General features: G+C 38.9%; 2 protein-coding genes across 6 annotated transcripts in view; both read left to right on the top strand.

The window, feature by feature from the left end:
• Positions 1–5,016, top strand: part of LOC107662138 (CLK4-associating serine/arginine rich protein-like) — a 31,100-nt gene extending 26,084 nt beyond the window's left edge. For all 4 annotated transcript variants that reach the window (XM_016452059.1, XM_016452056.1, XM_016452058.1 and 1 more), the window contains 7 exons: positions 1,055–1,094; positions 2,098–2,158; positions 3,476–3,534; positions 3,643–3,689; positions 3,796–3,884; positions 4,110–4,134; positions 4,235–5,016. In XM_016452059.1, coding sequence (XP_016307545.1) covers positions 1,055–1,094; positions 2,098–2,158; positions 3,476–3,534; positions 3,643–3,689; positions 3,796–3,884; positions 4,110–4,134; positions 4,235–4,277 — 364 coding nt within the window. In that variant the 3' untranslated portion in view covers positions 4,278–5,016. The remainder of the gene's footprint in view (positions 1–1,054; positions 1,095–2,097; positions 2,159–3,475; positions 3,535–3,642; positions 3,690–3,795; positions 3,885–4,109; positions 4,135–4,234) is intronic.
• A 405-nt stretch (positions 5,017–5,421) lies between these two features.
• LOC107662139 (B-cell lymphoma/leukemia 11A-like) overlaps positions 5,422–11,428 on the top strand; it is an 11,509-nt gene continuing 5,502 nt past the window's right edge. The window contains exons 1-2 of one of the 2 annotated variants that reach the window (XM_016452062.1): positions 5,422–5,799; positions 8,537–8,869. In XM_016452062.1, the coding sequence (XP_016307548.1) occupies positions 5,748–5,799; positions 8,537–8,869 (385 nt within the window). In that variant the 5' untranslated portion in view covers positions 5,422–5,747. The remainder of the gene's footprint in view (positions 5,800–8,536; positions 8,870–11,428) is intronic. The other variant, XM_016452061.1, reaches the window with a different exon arrangement.

Here is an 11,428-nt window from a genome sequence, read left to right as displayed (position 1 = left end):
TATTTGTCACACTTAAAAGATTCAGATCATCAAACTAATTTTAATATTACACAAAGATAATGCAAGTAAATAGAAAATGCAGTTTTTAAATGATAATTTCATTTATTAAGGGAAAAAAAGCTGTCCAAACCTACCTGGTCCTACGTGAAAAATGAATTGCCAACTTGGAACAGTGGTGAACCAGGAGTGGCCAACCTACCAAAATTACTCCAAGAGCACAACGACGACTCATCCAGGAGGTCATGGAAGAACCCAGCACAACATCTAAAGAACTGCAGGCATCACTCGCCTCAAATAAGGTCAGTGTTCATGATTCAACAATAAGAAATAGACTTGGAAAAAACGGCATCCATGGGATGGAGTTACCAAGTCAAAGTCTGGACTTAAATCTGATTGAGATGCTGTGGCATGACCTTAAACAGTCCATTCATCCTCCAATGTGGCTTAATTAAAACTATTATGCAAAGAAGAGTAGGCCAAAATTCCTCCACAGCAATGTGAAAGACTCGTTGCCAGTTATCGCAAACGTTTAATTGCAGTTGTTGCTGCCAATTATTTATTTATTTTTTTAAACATTTTCAACTAAATGAAAACCTTGAGATATAACTTTACGTTGTTGTAGAACATTGTTGTTTATGATGCCTAATCATAAGCTTGTTCAGAAATGGTGCCAAAAACTTGATTATTAAAAACTAACTTTCTGTTAAATGTAATTTAAATAAATTAATATTCAAATATTTGTTCTTTATGAGCCGAAATATTCGAATACAGTATTTTTGAAAAATACCCATCCCTAGTTGATCATGTTGATACGGGGTAGAGACAGAAACCGTGAAAGAGACAGAGACCGGGACAGGGGGAGGCGCTACACAGGCCGCAGACAAACCCTGATACAGTAGGGTTTATAGGGTTAAGAAGTATTAGTATTCCAATTTTATTTCTGTAAAATTAAATTATTAATATTCTATGTTTTTATTATTATTTATATTTTTGTCACATGCCTCAAAAGTGACAACTGACCAAAAATTCTGTATCTTTTTTTTTTCTTCCCTAGGCCTGAAAATCCGGGTGGTAAAGAGACTGGAGCTGCCAAAGTCAGTAAGAATTTGATGTATCTCGAATTTGTTGCTAAAGACTCCGCCTCCCTCACCCCTGACAGGCTGATGCAGTTAACAATCAGGCTGGGGCTCCTGCCCATCTCTTGGCTCTTCAGAGAGCCCTTGTTCTCATTTTAGATGTGTTTTTGATTGGCTGTACACTTGGTGATCAGCTGCCCTCTGTTTGCAGAATGCAGTGGTCTTTTGAAGAGCAGCCATGTCTGAACTTACCCAACTCCCCTTTTTTTTTTTTTTAAGAGTGAGGCAGGGAGTGACCAACTCTATCTCTAAAGGACCCAGATATTTCTGTGTGCTCTTCTTTGGAACTGCTATAGATTTGTTTTCTATTTAAGGAAATGATACATGCACTTATTTATCTAAGTATTATCTGAATGATGGGTTGTTGATAGACACCTGTGAATGAACGCGAGCTGATGAAAGGGAAACTACAAAGGAATAAAGGTTCTTAGCAGGTTTGCTCAGCAGTTAAACAGCTCAGGTGTTGCTTCTGCACTGGGCTTGTTAAGACAGGCAGAGCAACTTCACTCACTCACACACACAAGCACACCTGCATAAGTCAATACAGATTGTCCTTGTGTGTAAAGGCTGAACAGCTTCAAGGCAGCACCTTCTGAAATGGCTACAGTAGCTGCCATTTCGTAACTGTTCCATGGAATTGACGTACCTGACCTGGTGAGAAGAAGAGTGGACATAGTGCTGTACTGTTCTAAATGGCTGCCTTCATTTGTCTGTTCACAATTTGCCATATACCTAAAATGCATCTGTACCGTAAACATCACAGGCATTTCTTTGAAACCGGACCATCTGCTGCTGTTCAACATGCAGCATATAAATTATCTGTATGTAGTTTAAAACACTCTCGTCCTTCTGCATGACATGACACAAGTTTAAGCTAGTAAAATAGATTCCTTGTTGTCAGCTGCTATTCTTTGCATAAACTTCCGTCCTACTTGTTCTAAAGTCATTGTGTCCATTGCAGCCCAAAATGACGCCACAAGAGAAGCTCAGACTCCGAATGCAGAAAGCTCTAAACAAGCAATGTGAGTTACTATTTCAGGCCTCCACAAACCATCTTCTTCTTCCATATTTATGCTAGGCATGCACAGTATATCGGTACCATATCAGTTAGCATTATTTATTTTTTAAATATTTATCAGTCGAAATTGGATATTTAATTTTTCATGCTCATTTCTGTCAGTTCTTATCTTTGACATCAACTATTGCTCAAATGATTTTATAACACTGATAAATGTAATCGTTAGCAAGTTTCAAAATAAAAAAATCTGTCTTTAATACATTACCATTCAAAAGTTTGGGGTCAGGTGTATATATATATATATAAGTAATTAACACTTAACATTTTTGTTTACTGTCACTTTTGAATCTTGAAAAAAAATGCATTACTGTTTCCACAAAAAAAATATATATTTTTTTTTCAACATTGATTGTTTCTTGAGCCACCAAATCAGCATGATTTTTAAAGGATCTTGTGACACTGAAGACTGGTAATGATCTCTTTTAAATTATCTTGTGGCTGCTCAGCTTTGCCATCACAGTAATAAATTACAATTTAAAACACACTACAATAGAAAACTGTTATTTTAAATCATTAATTTGACTAGTTTTTTTGTTTGTTTGATCTTTTATCTCTCGATACTGTCTGTTCCTGGCGTGTGTGAGCCCAGGACATGTATACATGCACATTTACATTTACATGTATACAGTCAGTGATCATATCAGATCACACTTCTGTTCAGTTTGGGGTTGGCGAGATGTTTTATATTTTTTTTTAAGAAATCTCTTATGCTTGTGCTGCCTTTATTTGACCAAAAATACAGTAAAACCGTAATACTGTGAAATATTATTGAATTAAAAACAATTGTTTTCTATAATAAAAATATTAAATATATTTCATTTTTTAAAATATAATTTATTCCTGTGGTAGCAAAGCTGAATTTTCAGCAGGCTGGAGTAATGGCTTCAGGAAATGGTCTCGAGTGTCACTTGAACCCTCAGAAATCATTTTAATGTTGATTTGTTGCTCAAGAAACATTATCAATAACTTCTGTGCATCTTAATATTTTTGTGGAAACTGATACTTTTTTCACATGATTCTTTGATGAATAGAAAATAAAAGTTCAAAAGAACAGCTTTTTAAATAGAAATGTAGTATTATAAAAGTCTTTAATGTCACTTTTGGTCATAAATAAAAGTATTAATTTCTTATTTTTACTGAATTCAAAGTTTTCAACAGTAGTGTACATCACTTTCCTAAGCCGTCTATGTTATGGAAAAGACAAGTAAAATAAAAGCCTGTTGACCCTGCCTCACCTTCTGCTTCCTTCCACCTTCATCAGCCAAGGCGGATAAGAAGGCAGCACAAGCCAAGATCCAGCAACAAGAACACAAGCGACAGGTAAAAGTGTGGGTGTACAGTTGGTATGTGGGTGGGTTGGTGGGTGGGGTGATTCCAGGTAGTTCTGAACTTTAACGCTCAAGTTTTTTTGTCCCCCTCCCATCACAGGAACGAGAAGGAGTACTTCGTGCAATGGCACGGAAAATACGCATGAAGTGAGTCTGAGCATGTATATACATGTGCAGCATGTTTGCGTTGTGGGAACTGTCCTCTCAGTTTGTAAAGGAGAGGATACAGTTTGGTCATTGTTTGGTCTTGTAGGGAGCGGGAACGGCGGGAAAAAGAGAGAGATGAATGGGAGAGGCTGTATGGTCGTCAGAGTCACTCGCCCTCCCCCAATGCCAAATACGGTGAGTTTATTTGGGCTGTAAGAGCCTCCCACGAAAGAATCCCGTCTTCGTATAGTGATAGTCATGTTGTTATCCACATTATGAAAGACTCATTCTGTGGATTGAATTGTGCTTTATTCTTGGTAGTGAAGGATTCTATAGATATACAGGGTGGTAACAATTAAGACATATGCAAAATCTAACTCATGAAGAAGATTCTAATCATAAATCTTGAACACCCCACAGGTCGAGACTACAGCTCATCTAGAAGGTATGCTGAAACCAGTCTGGACCAGCCACACTTGTCCATTTCATCTAAATGTACTGTTGTTCAGGCTCATTTCAACCATTTCTACTGTCTTCCTCAATAGGAGATCCCGCTCAAGATCACGGAGTCCTCATTACCGGTACTGAAGCTTCTGCTGATAAAACAGTCAGGCCACAAGATGTCAAACAGATGTTTTAGGAGTGAATGGTGACCATGATGGCAAGAGTTTACATAGAATTTTGGGGAAAACAATATCAATAAAATTAATTTCACTCACTTCAACTTCTCTTTTACATCTTCTAAAGGATGCAATGGAAACAACGTCATTTCTAAAATGTGAAAATTAACACCATCATGCTCTGAAACCACATTTCGCCTCCCATTCTTGATATTACACAGCAGGGTTGCCAGGAATGCTTTGAGCTGCTAGGATTCTAATAAGCTTTGCAGATTATTTTGAATCGATCTGTGTTGAATTTTGTGATATGATTGGGATGAACTGTATTCTTTCCCGTGTCTCTTACCCCCATTAAAGAGAGTTCACCTAAAAAAAAAAAACTTAATTCTGTCATTTACTCACCCTCGTGTTGTTCCAAACACATATGACTGACTTTCATGAACCACGGAAGAAAAAACAAGATCAGTGAGGGTCATTAAAAGACTTGTCGTTTTGAGGTTATCCGTCTCTTTAAACGGTGAATCTACCCATTTTACCTCATTGTATATAATACCTTCATTTGAGAGTGATGAAATTTCTTTCACAGAAAATGTAGATTCTAAATGGCATAATATTTTTCACTGGGCAATGTAAATATCTGGTGGTTTTTCTTGTAGTAAAAACAATCATCAGTGATCACAGATTTTGACACTGAAATAAAAGGCTAATCGTTGATGAAAAATAACCTTGTCTTCAGTGTTTTTTTGCTCATGTACGTAGAAAACAACCGTTACCTATTGTAACCGCCAGATGGCGCGCTTCACCATTAGAAATAACATACGATTCGACTCGAATTGCTGTTATTTTGAATGGGCATTTGACCACTTTATACACGAAGACACATTTCAGCAGTCCCCGCGTGGCTGTATCTGCCTCCACCATCCACAAAAGAGAAGCAAGTGTCTGAAAGTAACGCGACAGTTACTTTGGGTTTCGAAATAAGCCGGACAGCAAAACAAACACCTGTCTCAGTCGACCTCGATAAAGCCACTTCCTCTTCACCCACATCCTTAACCAGCACATTTTATTGGTGTCAGAGCAGCAGCTGCGCGCCATCAACGCGACTATTTACATAATTCTCCTATACGACAGATTGAGGGACAGAAAGAGTTTGGATCATTTAAAGTGCCCCTGATGCTGTTGCCTAAGCAGAGTTGTTTAACGAGGTCAGTTATGATAAGACAGAGGGATTATGAGGAGGATGATGATGATGGGCGGGATGAAGGGCTGGAGGCGTTGCTCATGCCCTCCTCCTCCTGTAGGGCCAGCAGACAGTGTGAACTTGAACACTGACGGGCACGGCACTGAACGACAGTCAAAAGTCCCGCATCACTGCCGTTTTATGAGATTTCTAGTGTCCGCTTAGTTCTGGTGTAGTTTTAGAGGATCTTCTCTCACTATGTCCAGACGTAAACTCGGCAGCAGACCGCAACACCTGAGCTCAATGCAAGGTAAGCATGATTTAAGACAACTTTATCCACATTCAAACGCTAAAACGCAACATATTTATGGAGAACCGAATATGGATCATGTGGGAGTGTGAGGATGAGAGTACGAGTGATCAGTAACCGATAACGCGTAATCAATGTAATAACTTTTCACGTGGTTTGTGTCTCTCCAGTGCGTGTACAGAACTTGACATTGGAGTTGAAATAATAACTTACCCTCGTGTTTTTATTTGTACGTGTTGCTGACGAGCGTTCAGTATATTATCAGTAGCCATTCCGTGTCAAATTTACATTTACAGGCTGTTTAAGAGATTTTCGGGTTAACGTTAAGTTTCTCAGACACTCTGACCGAGTTGGAGCAATAACATAGCACTTCCTTATTGCATCTTCACAATATCTTTGTTTTGTGTCGTCACTTTCATACCTTAACGTCTACTTCTTACTTTTTCCATTAGGTTTCATTTCATTTACACAAATCCTCATTTTCTGACGGTACTGAACACGTTGTTTTACCCGTTGACAAGTGCGCTTCGTCTGAATATAATTGTTTATTGATATAAATATTTGATATGTAAACATAGTCACCGTAAAACGTGTGCGTATACATATTGCTGTGAAATATTGTTTTGATCATGACAGGATCTTTTTGTTGTTTGTTTGTTTTGTCTTCTCTAACTGTGAGTAGCTGTGCGTGCCTCACCTGACCACAAGACTTGAGTCTAGTTTAATGTGTGTGCGTTATTGTCCGAATCGTGAATGTTCTTTGAGTTAGATTTGTTCAGTGAATCAGTTGAGTGAAGGATTTCACTGACGGGGCTTAAAAGTAAGCTACTTTAAAAACCGAATAGCATAAATATTAAAAATTAAAATTGCTCAAATGTTGGATTTACTTAATTACATTTTTTAACATAGGTTACTAAAAATATTTAATTTGAGATGCAAGTTAATTTTTGTATTGTTTATAATGCAAATACAAATTACATTTAGTTTCTAACTGACTTTGTTTTTATTAGCTAAATCATGGTTACAGTTGAATTGAGACACATTAAATCACAGTAAACATCCACATTAATAGAAAACAGTAATAAACCGCAACAGGTGCCTATTAATGGCTATACTGAACTATTTAGAGCATGTAATATATTCCCACAGCGAGATGTTTTCACGTTATCACGTGGTCCTTGACAACCGCTGAACGCTCGAAAGAACCGATTCACTTAAATGAGTCGGACTTCCAGATACTAATGTGTGTGTGAGAAGAGCAGCCGCGCCTTTTGCGTGTCGGCACAAACAACCAGAGCTGCTGAAACAGGAAAGGTGACATTTTTGAGTAACCACTGGTGAAATCCTCCCTTTCCCGGGACTGTCTGTACCTGCATCGGCATGGACAGCTTAGCCCGGGCAGGTGGATCCAGGCCAGGCTGTAGTGTGTGTGTGTGTGTGTGTGTGTGTGTGTGTGTGTGTACATGTTTTTTCTATACTGGTGGCGACTTAAACCTGAATACACACCAACTCATGGGGACTTGTGTCACCGTGGGGACCTAAATTGAGGTCCCCATGGGTACAGAATCTTATAAATCTTACAGAATTAGATTTTTTTGAGATTGTAAAAATGCACAAAGTTTTCTGTGAGGGGTGGGTTTAGGTGTAGGGCGATAGAAAATACAGTTTGTACAGTATAAAAACCATTATGCCTATGGAGTCCCCACAAGGTGTGTGTCTGTGTGTCTGTGTGTGTGTGTGTGTGTGTGTATGTGTATGTGTGTGTGTGTGTGTGTGTGTGTGTGTGGAGTCCATGATCACAGCGGCACCCAGGCCAAAGGGCAAGTTCCTCTCTGAACTCGATGTCTCAACACAGCCAAGTTAAAGGTGGTCAGAGTAGTAAAATAAGATGTAGTAAAATATGCAGATTTGATCCACCTCAGGTGGCCCTGATGCTGCTTTGCTACTGTGTGAATGAAATGCAGCAACATTGCATCCTTAAACATTGTCTTTATTATTGGAGAGTAGATATATTTTAATGTTTCTATGTTCATGAATTCATTTTAAAAGATTAATTTGGTAATGGAAAAAAATTACTTCTCGTGTATCCGCTGTGCAGCATTATTCAGTTTAAATGCATTTTTTGCAGTATATATATGCAGCTTCTGTGCCACCTTGCAGTATAAAAATAGCATTATATTCACTAAGGGAGAAAATATTAAAGTGACTTCCAGTTTAGGCACAGATACATTTTTAAAAGCTTGTGTTAACCCACTCAAAGTAGGCTTTTTTTCATAGTCTTGGTAGCAAAATCCTGTTTGGCTCAGCTTTGGCCTGGCTAGATTTACATACTGCATCGCTCATTCGCCACAGCGGTTATGAGTGGTGTGAAAGACACCTTGTTTAGATCAGCAGACTTGTGAGCGTGGTAAGACGACTACAGTGCAATGTGCCTGATACATCAGCATGCTCTAATGGGCGAATTGCTCAAGCGGGTCGGAGCTGCATCGCGCTGCTTCCTGTGCAAAGCAGACCTCGGTGGCAGAGACACAGGAAGTGGTCAGTGTCTGCTGACCAGACAGAGCCGTGCTGATGATTACAGTTTAGCAGTACGCCGACGAATGCAGAGAACTGAAAGTAGCACATTAGAAGAGAAACGAGGCTTTTGCAAAGCCACTCACTTCGGTCATTTCAAGAGTTACAAGGGAGTCTCTGAACAAAGAGTGTTTTTACAGATTTTTTTGTGTTCTGCTCACAGATGCTCCGGATTCCACAGTTATCCCCGCCGACTCCTCGCCATCACCTGAGCAGGTGCCTCAGCCTGATGATAGAGGCCGTGACCTGTTGACATGTGGCCAGTGTGGTCAAGCCTTTCCATTGGCCCACATCCTCACCTTCATCCAGCACAAACAGGGCGGGTGCGGCACAGCTAGAGCCAGGCCTCAGGTCCACACTCCTCCCTCTCCGGCCAATCGGACGCTGCGATTCGGCCGAGGAACGCAGGTGGAGGCGGGTTACGTGGAGCTCCAGCGTATGACGGACAAGAGATGGAAGGAAGAGCCAGGTGTGAGGGTGGAGGCCAACCGAGCTGGTGAGTTCTAGGTGCTAATTAGTGTCTCTTTTTTTTTTTCGTAAAACTGTCCCCTCATTTAACGACCTTGTCCCCAGTCCGGCTCATTAGACTGCCGTTGCTGTGGCGCTGAGGCCTTGGTGAGTTCAAGAGTTAGAGACGCCGGGCCTAATTGTGTGGAAGAGATAGGTAGTTCTGCTACACACGCGAGCAAACGTACACTTATACATGCACCCTGGGGGATGGCAGAAAGGCACCTGAGCACACCTGAGCATCTCCTTAGCTCTGTCTCTCAGGTGAAGTGGCCAGGTAAACACAGCACAGTCAGGCCACCAAACTGCAAAACTCCCAGAGCTCTCGCACACACACACACACACTTTCCTCAAACCCCTCATTATTCCAGCACTGTCAGTCAGAGCAGGTGCTGACATGGTGTTATTCCCAGAGTCCTTTGTGAATTGCTTCATTCCCGTCCTCTTATGGCGCTATTCAAAATAGTCTTGAAATTTGATGTTTTTCCCGTTGTTGACCTTGAGTTATGAATCTGTTGCCTGTTGAAGCACCGTACAGTCTTAAAAATAAAGGTTCCAAAAGCAGGTTTTTGCAAAGACTTGCAAAGAACCATTTTGGGTTCCCAAAAGAACCTTTCAGTGAACAGTTCGTAACAGTTTGTTTACTCATCCTCATGCAGTCACAGATCTATATGATTTTCAATCTTCAGATGAACACAAACAATGATTTTTAGAGAAATAATCCATCTCTGTGTGTAGATGAATGCTAAAGTCGACGTTTTGAAAACCACACAAAGCGAACACGTTAATAATCATACGAATCCAGTTAATGAATCAATGTCTCCTGAAGCAAAACATAAATACTAATTAAAGAAAATTAACTGTAAACTATCACTTCCAGCCAAACGGTCATATGCAGGTTTTAATACTTTAACATATTAGTAATCTAAATAACCTTTTTAGAAAATGAAAGTTTCCATGGATGTTGAAGGTTCTCTGTGTAAGCAAAGATGGCAATAAAGAATCTATATTTTTAAGAATGTAGAAGAATTTTGGTGAAACATTGAATTCTTTTGACTTTATGTGTGTGTGTGTGTGTGTCAAAGCTACTTCAGTGTTTTTCAGTGCAGTAGTTGGCCCTAAAGGGAATCGTCGACCTGTGTTGGTGTTTCTCAGCCTGATGTTATTGAACCGTGATCTGAACTGCTTCCTCATATGGGCAGGATTCTCTTACCCTACAGCATGAGCAAAGCAAACATTTATTAGTTTATAATTACAGACTGTTTATAGAGACAAGCAAATGATTATGATTGATCGTTATCAACGAAACATGTTTTTGCTTTCAGGTCACTCCCTCCTGTACGTACACATGTTTGCGCTTCCTTCCTCTTTGTGCTCTGCTTCCGTCTGTCCATGTTTCTTTTTTTGGTGTGAGGTGTATGTTGCTGATAAAGGTGTCAGGGTTGAGAAGTGCAAAATATGCTAATGTGTTACTTCCTCACTGTCAACAGTCTTGGGTTATTATTGACGCAAAGATTTTGAGGCTTCAATGACAGGAGAATGAGAGATGTGGTCTGATAAGGAACTGCCTGAAGTGTAAAAGTTTTGCTTGATAGACCGTTCAAAATGAGTGTGTTATTAGTGTAAGTGAATGATGACTTTTTTAATGGACGGGTCAGGGTTGCCAGGTCTGTAATTTTTTTTATTATTATCAATGTTCAAAATGGTTGTTGAACAGCATTTATTTGAAATAGAAATATTGTAACAATGTAGATGTCTTTACCATCAGTTTTGATCAATTTAATGCATCCTTGCTAAAAGAAGTATTAATTTAAAAAAAAATCTTACTGATCACAGTCTGTAAAATGGTTGCCAATGCCACCCCAAAAGCAAATACACTGAGTACCTAACTATTTTAACTATTTAGCGTTTACATATGTAATTTGTAGGAATAGGGATAACATATGATGTAGGTTACGGCATTAAAAAAATCAAAGTTCATCATAACCATAGAAAAAAAAAAGCCAATGCCTTTTTTACCATATGTATTTTACTTGTGTTTTGTGTAGTTAGATCTATTATGTGACCCTGGACCACAAAACGAGTCATAAGGGTCAATTTTTCGAAATTGAGATTTATACATCATCTGAAAGCTGAATAAATAAGCTTTCTATTGATGTATGGTTTGTTAGGACAATATTTGGCCTGAAAATCTGGAATCTGAGGGTGCAAAAAAATCTAAATATTGAGAAAATCGCCTTTAAATTTGTCCAAATTAAGTCCTTAGCAATGCATATTACTAATCAAAAATGAAGTTTTTATATATTTATGGTAGGAAATTTACAAAATATCTTCATGGAACATGATCTTTACTTAATATCCTAATGATTTTTGGCATAAAAGAACATTTTTGAACTTAAAAATAATTAAATAATTTTGACCCATACATTGTATTTTTGGCTATTGCTACAAATATACCCCGGCAACTTAAGACTGGTTTTGTGCTCCAGGGTCACATATTGGTACCATATCGCTTATCAGTTGATATTAGACTTTGCTTTTAGGATAT

The sequence above is a fragment of the Sinocyclocheilus anshuiensis genome, unplaced genomic scaffold (assembly GCF_001515605.1).
Source record: "Sinocyclocheilus anshuiensis isolate Anshui unplaced genomic scaffold, SAMN03320099.WGS_v1.1 scaffold643, whole genome shotgun sequence".
Lineage (NCBI taxonomy): Eukaryota > Metazoa > Chordata > Actinopteri > Cypriniformes > Cyprinidae > Sinocyclocheilus > Sinocyclocheilus anshuiensis.
This window is presented reverse-complemented; position numbering and strand designations above follow the sequence as displayed.